Source organism: Anser brachyrhynchus (assembly GCF_964034855.1).
Source record: "Anser brachyrhynchus genome assembly, chromosome: Z".
In the NCBI taxonomy this organism is placed as follows: Eukaryota; Metazoa; Chordata; class Aves; order Anseriformes; family Anatidae; genus Anser; species Anser brachyrhynchus.
This window is the reverse complement of record NC_137697.1, coordinates 21,874,862-21,885,535: the sequence shown is the minus strand read 5'-3', so window position 1 is coordinate 21,885,535 and position 10,674 is coordinate 21,874,862. Positions and strand designations below refer to the sequence as shown.

At 36.8% G+C, this 10,674-nt stretch overlaps 1 protein-coding gene across 5 annotated transcripts in view; it reads right to left on the bottom strand.

The window, feature by feature from the left end:
- FAM169A (family with sequence similarity 169 member A) overlaps positions 1-10,674 on the bottom strand; it is a 35,990-nt gene that overhangs the window by 3,526 nt on the left and 21,790 nt on the right. For 4 of the 5 annotated variants that reach the window (XM_080573190.1, XM_080573193.1, XM_080573191.1 and 1 more), the window contains 7 exons: positions 8,616-8,795; positions 7,334-7,462; positions 6,997-7,106; positions 3,478-3,532; positions 3,001-3,139; positions 1,226-1,391; positions 169-375 (listed from right to left, as the gene is read on the bottom strand). In XM_080573190.1, coding sequence (XP_080429316.1) covers positions 169-375; positions 1,226-1,391; positions 3,001-3,139; positions 3,478-3,532; positions 6,997-7,106; positions 7,334-7,462; positions 8,616-8,795 — 986 coding nt within the window. The remainder of the gene's footprint in view (positions 1-168; positions 376-1,225; positions 1,392-3,000; positions 3,140-3,477; positions 3,533-6,996; positions 7,107-7,333; positions 7,463-8,615; positions 8,796-10,674) is intronic. The other variant, XM_080573192.1, reaches the window with a different exon arrangement.

The window sequence follows — 10,674 nt, the reverse complement described above, 5'->3', positions numbered from 1 at the left end:
TATTAGTATATTCTGTTAATGGATTTACAACATCTTGCCTAAGAATTGCTACTCCCAAAAATTTCATATGATGAGGGGGGCCACCTCCTATCTTTTATGTAACAAAAGAAAAAACAGCAAGATATGTACATCCTTCAGGAAAAAAACATTTTGTTTCCATGCCCTTACCTTATCTGATACAGTATCTTCTGCAGGTTTTGCTGGAGATTCAAGGATTAATGGAACAAGCAGTGTTACAGGTTCTTCTCCTTGACTCTCAGACTGCAATTTTGATTCACTGCCTAGAGCTTCATTTGCCGTTTCCTCTTCGGCCCTAAGTGAGGTCTTCCCAGTTTCTTCTGCTACCTCACCATTAAGAGATTCAGATGGAGTTTCCTAAAAAACACATTTCTAAGTCAAGATTATGCCCCGCCCTCGTTCCCAAACACTGGTTGGTATATCTGTAATCTAAATTTTTATTTTTGATATGAAAAGCAGCTAACTTGGGTACCTAGAAATGTGCATCAAGAAGACAGAACTCAGCGTAGAGTAGCTATCCAATTACCTAACCAGCATATTAGCTTGGTGCTGTTACCTGCACTGAATATCTGACCATGGCTTATATGATAAACAGCCAAGCCAAGCAGCATACATACTAGAGTCATTCCTTGAAATACAGGTTGGTGAACCCAACATAGTTTGTGGTCCACTTTCTCACAAATCAGTAAGAACTGGAAATCCTGGATGTATTGCTAGGCACAGAGACCACTCCCAGATCTAAAAATCAATCAACAAGGCTTTGTAGATCAAAGATGGATTTGAACAAAGTCAGACAAGCTGTACAGGAAGAAAAAAAAAACCGACAGTAGCCACTGAATCCTATCAGCTACTAAATTCTTCATTGAAACATTTTTCCCCCCTCTTACTGGAAATACGGGATCAAGTCTTGACCCTCCACCACTTCTCTCCAATTTTTAAATAGAAAAAATCAATTAAGAAAGCCAGGTTGATAGACAAGCTATTCACCTTTCTGAAGATCCTATGAACCCTATTGTTGCAAGGAATTTTCCCTCGGCACTAATTCTATACTATCTCTAGGTTCTCAGATACACTACTCAACAAAGCATTGGTACAGAAATTGAAGAGTCAATAACCACATTCATCAAGGCAGCAAGGACCATATTTAACAGAAACTGCAGTTATGTTCCAAACTTCCCATCCTCTATGGCGGTTACACCCAGCTCACCTCCTTCTCACTCACTTTCTCAGATGGCGATATATGTAACTCAGTTTCTGATATAGACTGGTCCTCATTTTCAGTGATCATTTCCTCATCGCTTTCGTCAGCATTCTCTTCAGGTTCTTCTGCAAGGACTTCAAAGCGTTCGAAAAGGTTGGCACGAACTTCTAGCCTGCAGCAGGTATTAATATATACCCCTTAAGTCTTTTAGATTAATACACAATAATTTTAGATTAATACATAAATCAGCAGGGAAAGTCTGTCATGACTGATTTTGAATTTCTATATCACATACTTGCCATAGGAAGTATGAAACCGGAAAACTAAACAGATCTAAAAATGACAAATTCCTAATTAGGAGAAATATCTCAACTAGGCAAAGTTGCTATAGCAGTTATAGAATGAAGTCATCTCTTTTCCATTTTATGTGAAAAGTCAGAAATATGTTATTTTAAACAAAGTTTGTTACTTTAAATCTAGAAAGCAATAATGCATTACACATTTGAAAGCTATAAAGGGATAAAAAAGAAATCAATTTCACACAGCCTCACTACAGAAACAGTTTAAATTTATGGAGCTATGTAAGCAAGTATGTTTGTATCATTACTAAATATACATTTTCTACAAAGACCACAAATGGAAAAGAATTTCAGGTAACAAACATCATGGCTGAAGAAGATTCAAATGAACTATATATTAAATTAGCCAAAAGCTAAAGATGAAACTCTAATGCACCTGCAAGGCAGTAACACCATCCCAAGTATTCAGTTCTTTTTTCTGATATGCTGAAACTTAGACATACTGAAAATATTATATACAACCGTACACGCAATATACACAGGTACATTAATAGATTTTCAGGAGACTGCTTCTCAATCTCACAGTGAAAAAATCTTCAGTTGCTCAAAAGAGGTGTTTTTTTGTCGTTGTTTGTTTTGATTTGGTGAAAGGAGGGGAAGAGGAAGGAGGAAGAGAGAGAAAAGCAGTGTGTAACTATGAATATATATATATACACACACACAAAGGGGGACGATGGAGTGTTTTTGGTTTTGTTTTTAAATAATAGCCATATCTCTGCTTTCTTGATAGAAATCACTGCAATTTAGAACTTCAGGCCCTGTCTAACACAAACTGTTATAGTACGTGAATAGTACTTATTTACATCTTGTGCACATTTTCACAGTTATTACACAGGAGAATGTTCTTTAAGCTGGAGATGACTTTCTTCTTTTATGAAGGTTTTAAATCAGGATTTGTCTGAACAAGAGCTTTCCTTTGAATAGGGGTGGCTCCCTGTAACTCTTCTGTTAAATGACAAGTAGTAACCAGCTCCCAAACCAGTCAGACTATTTCACAGCAATATGCCACCATAATAAGGTCAGAAAGGGAACTCTAATCAGGACTGCACATAGTGTTGCGAATATTTGTCCAGTTACATTATTGCAAGAAACTATGCTGTGTGAGTAGAGATGTTTTTACCCTTATGAAGGCTAAGCTATAATAGAACTTGTAAATAAACCCTCATTCCTTGCTATTTTCCTACTGCCATTTCCCATGTCCTTTGAGATTTCAGTGAAGCAGATGCAATCACTCTTCACGTGAGGTCTCAATTTCCTTTTTCACACCATGCTTTATTTTCAATAATTTTAAAAATCAAGTAAGCAAGCAGAAGTAGAAATAAAGGAGAAGAAACATCAAACATCAACACACTGGGAGAGACTGCTATAGTGTGTGACTACCCAAGCAACAGAACAAAAAAAATAAAATATGGGCTCCCTTACCTGCGGTCTGACACATGATGAACATTTTCCTCATCTCCTTGGGAAGTTTCATGTCCAGAATCCTGGCTATTTTTTCCTATCCTGGGACGTTTTAAATGACTGCTTCGTGTCCGAATAGAAATGAGTGCAACATCAGGGTCTTAAGAAAAAACAAATAAGTAAAAAAAACACAAAAACAAATGCAGTCTAAGATCTGCAAATAATTTTTCCCTAATATTTCATTAAAACAACTGAGTGGAAGTAAACCAATATTTCACTGACACTTACTCTCTGAATATACATGCATAGATTTGTTATTAATACTCATAATAAACATTTGGAAGTCTTTGGAGAAAATTGAGTTGAGCGAGAACACCTTAGAGGAAGGCATGTTTCCATACACTTTACAGATGAGCACACTAAGCTGAAAAGCAGTAGAAGAGCCTGCTAACCTACTAATCCATAATAATCACAACACTGATAATCAGTTATTCTTACCTTCAGATGTGCTTGCAAGGACATCGAATGATTCTCTGCCTTTTTGAGAGTCAATCTAAAATAAAAGCAATACCAATGTTACTCTACGAACTTAAGAACTGACCAAAATACCTTCACCTCCCCAGCTGTGGTTGCATGTTTCTAAACTACAATTTTATGGTAGTGACCCTATGGAAGAGTGGTTACAACCATCTTTAATTTAATATATATCTACATATTTGCAGTGCTAAAAGCATCTCCTTTAAAGGTACCCAAACCTTTTGCAGCACAAAGGATACACCTTAAAGTATATTCAAGACAAATCTGCAAGCAATTTGCATTGCCGTAGCAAACATATTTTGATCAGAGAAGTGGACTGCAGCTAACAAGAATTTTTGAATGTGAACATTTACTTTCTTGTCCTAATAAACTGTGAGAGCTTTCCACATTAAGGTACGGTCTGAATTGCAGATAAATTACCACCCCTGTTAGGACATACTTCTAAAACAGATTCAAAAGACAAAAAAATAAGTGAACAAGGCATACATACTAGTTATAGTAATTGTTTTACTTCTTGAAGGCCAGAATGGTTTTAATGCAACAGGGAAGGTTTTTTTTTTTTTAAATATATCTATATATAATCACTGTTAATCCAAGTCTAAACTGGATTAGCAAAAACAGACAGCAGGCAAAATATTCTCAGATGCAAATACTGCCCTAAAAAGACTTCTCAAACACATCAATTTCCTATTCTAAATATTTTTTTATTTTGACTAGGAAGAAATTTGATATATCACTTGCTTATGGTACAAAACGCAGATATGTTCAGATAATGGCACTGGCCTCTTTCAACAGAGGCCCCCTATGCCTCGTGTCTATCCTTAGGTGTATTAACTATAATTCCCTTGTCTCTGTCACATGGAAATGGGAATAACAGGTGTCTGTGTATGTCAGGACTGAGACAGATGGAACAGGTTAGGGAGAGGCTGAGAAAGCAAGAGTCATATGCAAAGGCAGCTTTGAAGGCCTTCCCATTTGGTAAGGTAATTGTGCAGCAGGACAGTGGAAGCAAGCGTACGGTGAGAGCAGCAGTGAGTGTGAAGAGGGCCTGGCAGAGCCTGAGGGTATAAGCTGGATGACCAAGCAAAGGCAGGAAATCTGTCATGGAAGGCATACAGAAGTGCTTCACCGCTGAAATAGCACACTTCAGAACACACTTTGATAGAGGAAGGGTCAAGTATACTACATGGCTTAATAAGAAACCTGCCAAAGCACAGTGACAGACTGCACTCTAACAGGCAGGCAGTGTGGAGTCCATGAAGAGGTATTTCAATCAAGAATAGAAAGTCATTTCTCAAACGACTGGCCAAAAACTGTAATGGATCTGACTGAGATGGAATTAACAAACAGTTTCTTCTTAAGTAGTTTATGGGTATATCTTAACAGATTTTTTTTTTAAATCATCTTTACTACAAGCATGATTTTTTTCCTGAATTTTACTTCTGGCCCCAAGATTGAAAATAATTTGACATTATAATTAACACTACCAAGTTTTTCCTAACCATTAAGTTCATATAAGGTGTCCACTGTATGCTAGGAGTCTTTTGCTTCTTTTCTCTATGAACAGAAAGGTCTACACTAGAATAGTTGATAAAATGTAACAGGACACTTATCTTTATACTTGTATTGAGTTTTGTAGTCTAATTTTTATCATGCCATACAATAAAATATGGCAACCCATAAGTTATCATTAAAAAGAGATCAGACAAGGAAAAACAGAGCACAGTGATGCAGCAGTGATGCAGGTTACAAGTGCATCAGCACAAGATGCTGCTTATATCAGAGCTCTCTCTCTAGAGCTCTTTTGCCTCACTCCGCCCCCATATTTCCATTTTTTTCTGAAAGTCAGAAGACAATTCAGTGGTGAAGCACTTGGCAACCGAAGTGGATCCAAGCTATACGTATTGAAATAGAAGTATATATAATGCTCTCTTAGCTGCTGCAAGTAATCTAGGACTCACAATAAGCTGCATCCAGGTTTTCTGCTGCCTTTTCAGCCTCACTTTAAGCACTACCCAAGGAAGCTAGCAACAAGTGGCTACGTCCAGGTTCTGCTCCTTGAAATAGTTTCAAGTAAGCTTTAAATACATAAGAATTTATAGACTAATGATAAATTATTATAACATTAAAACACACAAAACAGGATGTGAAATGTGGAAGTGTGTATTTGGAAAATGTTTTTCTTCATGTTTGGGGGGAAGGTGGGCTTTTTATTTTTGTTTTGTTTAGTGATCCACCAGCTCTCAAAGCATTGCAGAGCTCCCTACTGACAGCACAGGTGCCAAGGAGAGGAATGCCAGTGATTCTACCAAGCTGGAAGGAGTTGGAACACTTTGGAATCTATTATTCTACTCTTCTTGAAGAAAAGAAGAGACAGGGCTTGAATTCTTAACTCACAGCCACAAGAGTCTTAAGAACTACTAATATCCCTTTGCTATTTTCTCCAAGTATATCAATATAGCTCTACAACTAAAATATGCAATCAAGATCTTTTTGCTGATATGACCATTACTGGAATCTGAATCTTAAACTCAGTTCTAGATTTATGGTCAAGACTGTTATAATTTAAAGAAGTGTACGTAACAAAGACAACAGCGTTACTGCTTTTGGTCAGTTAGAGACTGAAAACATGACTACTTTGCTGCAGAAAGCTGCAGTCTTCCTATATAGGTGGTGCATAACCTAGAATGCCAACACTCTCCATTGTATTAAACTGTGATGTGAACGTGTACTTCCATAAGCACTTTTCCTCATTCCCTCCACTCCTGCAATGACTCTACTGTTCAACAGCCTTTCTAGACAGTTCAATCTCAGAGCCAACTGAGCCACTTTCCTCCTCTATGCCGCTGGCGAACAAATTATTAAACACTAACAGTGGTGACACAGACCTTCTGCACACAGGGGAAAAAGGTAGAGACCTCTCTCCCCATCCCTCCATGAAAAGGTGTATTTTTAATCCTAGGTTAGTCTGTCAATTCAGTGGGAAACTTTACATCCACCCAAAAAGTAACAGGAGCACTCGTCTTTTATAATGGAGACTTGAGCTGATTCAATTCTGACACAGACAAAAATAATTTCTTATACTTTATTTTTATGCTTTACTTAGTAATATACCAATCAAAAAGAGGAGCATCGCTTTCTGGTAAATGTCATAGGTTGTGTCAGACGGGTTGCCACAGACATAGTGGTGAGACATGGAAGTACAAGTTCTCTACATAATCAAGGACTGTTCAAGAATTTGAAAGAGAAATATACAGTGTACATAAAATACACTGGGATCAAATACACTGATGTGCTAAAATCCTTCATTTGTTAAGTTCAGAAAGTTGTTCTTTTGTAGAATTTAAAAATATTTACTGAACATAGAGAACTGGTAATTACAGCCAGAAAAATAGGACAAAATACATTATATGATTATAGAAGGCTCTTAAAAGCTCTCAAGCTTTTTTTTAATATATGGAAAACAGTCTGTGTACCTACAGTTAGCTGTGGTTCTAGCTCAGTCTTCTGTTCACTTGCTTCAGATTCTGCTGCAGATTGCCAAAAATGATCCTCTGTCTGGAAACTCATTTTTTCTTTCTCAGAGGCTTCTGTTGTTAAGAACATTTAAAAGAGGCAACAGGAAAAAAAAATGTAGTATCTTTAAATAAGAATTAACTGTTCCTAATATGATCTCACAGATCTCAGAACAAAGATTTTTCTACTAGTCTCCATGGGCAAAGTTCATAAAAGTCACAGTTAGTTTGACAGTCAAACAAATGCCCTACAATACAACTTTTACAGACTGTTAGAGAACATCAAAACAAAACATCCATACCTTCAATTTTGAGCTCTTCCCTTTGCAGTACAGTGGCAATGGATGTTCTCTGGAACCAAAATCCAACTCCTTCTGCTTCACACAAAAGGTCATGATCCCCAGGGTACTTTTCAAAATACTGCTTACAAGCTGAGCAAACATAAGAAAAAACATCCTATTATGCATACTATATACTCAACTGTACCTCTTTTTTCTTCTGAAATAAATTATTTTTCAATCTTCCATCATACAAAAACCACCAGAGAAATAACTGTTCATCAGATCAGTCCAGTCTAAATAAACATAATACTGCTTTACTTTCCAATTACTATCTTAAACTGCAAATAAAAATTAGAAAGGACTTTTCTTCTTCTCTGCAAACTCACTTTGAAGTTTTACAACTTCAACCTTTTATTTCTCACCTGATTCCTTACTAATGGATAGTCCCAGTGGACAAAATCCCTGCCTCACATAATAACAGTATCATAGAATGGCTTGGGTTGGAAAGGACCTTAAACACCACCTGGTTCCAACCCCCCTGCCATGGGCAGGGACAACTCCCTCTAGATCAGGATGCCCAAAGCCCCATCCAGCCTGGCTTTGAACACTTCCAGGGATGGGGCATCCACAGCTTCTCCGGGCAACCTGTGCCAGTGCTTCATCACTCCCATAGACAAGAATTTCTTCTGTATATATAACCTCAATATCTTCTTTCAGTTTAAAGCCATTACCCCTCGTTCTACCATTACAAGTCCTTGTAAGAAGTCCCTCTCCAGCTTGCTTTCTTTCAGCTGGAGAAAGAAAATGCTTCTCACCTGCACAGCCCAAAGCAACATCATTTCCAGAATGTTTGTCTTTCCTAGATGACAAAACCCTCTTGGGTTGTTAATGAAAGAGCCAGAACTGGTTTCTTTGTGTATTAAGATTTTTCCTTCTTAAACTTGCTGACCTGACCAGAAAATTAAATGATTTTGTGAGGCTTAGCAGTGAACAAGGAAAAGGTGCTAAATACGTAGAAAGATCACATATGGGAACAACTCAGTCCAGTGTGGAAGAAATGAATCTGTAAACTGTCCAGATGTAGCAGAAAACCAGCAAAGATCTAATAATTTAATCTCACACAGAGGATTGGTCTAATCAGGAAATACTTCACCATCTTAAACAAATCAAGATTTTCAACCTTCACTGAAAAGCAGAAACACAAACTGAGGATGAAGCCACAAATATGTAGCTTCAATGACAGTAATAATTTGGATGCATAAAGAAAACAAAGAAGACCAGACAAATAAATCAAAGAGCTTGCCTATGCACATGAAGGTTGACAGTGGGTACCGTAGGCCAAGAGTGTCTTCAGTAAAGGAATCCACAAAGTCTTCCAACATCATTAGCCCTAAGTCCTTCCCACGATGCTTCTTTCTTACAAACATTGTGTCTAGCACTGGAAGCTGGTAACACTTACTAATATAAGAGCTACAAACACTTCCTGAAATAATAGAAGGGAAAAAAAACCAACATCATTACATCAACACTGACATGCTACAGCACAGACTTCAGCTTATTCAAATAATGATTTAATAATTATGTAATTTGACATTTTTAAAAGTCACATATACAATATTAGAATAATAAAAATAATTTATGACATTTATTAACAATACGCAATTGCTGTCAGCCATTTATTAGCTCTTTAGGCAAGCTCCACAATGTTGGTAAGATATCTCATAGATAAATATGTTAGGAAAAGTCTTCTAAAGCAGTTTGGTTGTACCAAAAGAGAATAAATGGGGGAGAACATGAAGGTGGAGAGAAGGAAGTGGAAGGCTCACTTTGAAATCTCACTATACAATTCCAGTAGGAAACCAGACTGAAAATGAAGATGAAAAAGAGACGAGAGAAGGAGAAAAGAAAATAACTACAATTTTATGTAGAATACCTAACTCCTCAGGACAAATATAAGGATGACAATTCATCTCATTTAAGATTTGAAACAGTAATTTCAAATTTTAAGTGAAACCACAAAAATCCTAGGACACTTTACACAGAAGTTCCCTCCTAAATAACACATTATCCATACTTGAGGTGAAACAGACTATCATAACCCGTAAGTGCTTCAGTATCAGAGGATTCAAAGGGCATCTGTGAACTCAGTGGTGACAGAGTGATGGCATATAATGCCATTAGGACAGCACTACAACTATCCAATCCATTTTCAGGCCCTCATTTTGCCAGTTAGTGGGAACCATTTAGAAAAAAACAACTCTTTCCTGTAACAAGGAGAGAGAAGCATATTAGTTGCCTATATACTTTCTTTTGAGACTAATGAACACACCTCATTTTTAAAGTGAAGAAAATGAAGGCAGAGTTACATTACTTGGATACCCTTTGGCATACTAGTCAAGCTCCAACGCTTTCCTGACCATCTGTATCCGGAGTCTTTCTTCACATGAGCTACTCATTTGGAGAGTACAATTCACAACCAAACACAGTTGAAATATTGATAACACCTAGAAAGATTAGCTCTCGGTGTCTGCTAACTTAGGACAAATAAGTGGCATAGGATCACGAAAGATATAATAAATGTGTACAAGCTTATCAAAACTTCAGTGTCACAAACAACTGTCCCTATTCTAGACTAAAAATACATCCACTAATCTCATTTCCACCTTTATAAGACCACAATAAAAAACATTGCAATGCAAATACCTCTTTGTGACTACCATATTACAAAAGAGACATATGCAAATTATGCAATGCTTCAATTCTTTAAGAAAATAATAAGAAAAATCACAAGAAGGTAACAGACAATCAGAACAAATTAGCTGGCTGCTTTCCTACCTTTAAGGTCAGACTAGAAAGGTCAGTGACCCAGGCAGATTATTATAGTATTTTTAACAGTTTGCAAAGGCATGCATGTATGTCAGAGATGGGGAAACTAGCCTCCAGAACTGCTGATTAATCCAGAATCCATTCACTCCCTTCTAGAGATAAAACAAAAATGCCTGATTGTTCCTCTTTGATCAAAAAAATGATATTCTAATAAAGCACTATCAACACGCTAAAGTCTCTTCTATTACCAAGTGTCATTCAGCGAAAACTGAAAAACACAATAAAACCCAAAATAACCAAAATGAAATTCTAATGTTTTTGAAAAACAGGAAAAAAAACAATATTGAAATCTGTAACAAAGGGCACAAGCCTACTAGCTAAATAGCATTCTCTGAGGAAATACATGTGTAGAATGAAAGGGAATCTCTTTTTTTTAAACCACCAAGTGTAGATGAACCTTGTGCCTGCGAGCAAGGTTTCTATGCTGTAATGCTATAAAATGTTTAAGTGAAAGTAACATCATATTCCACAATCAT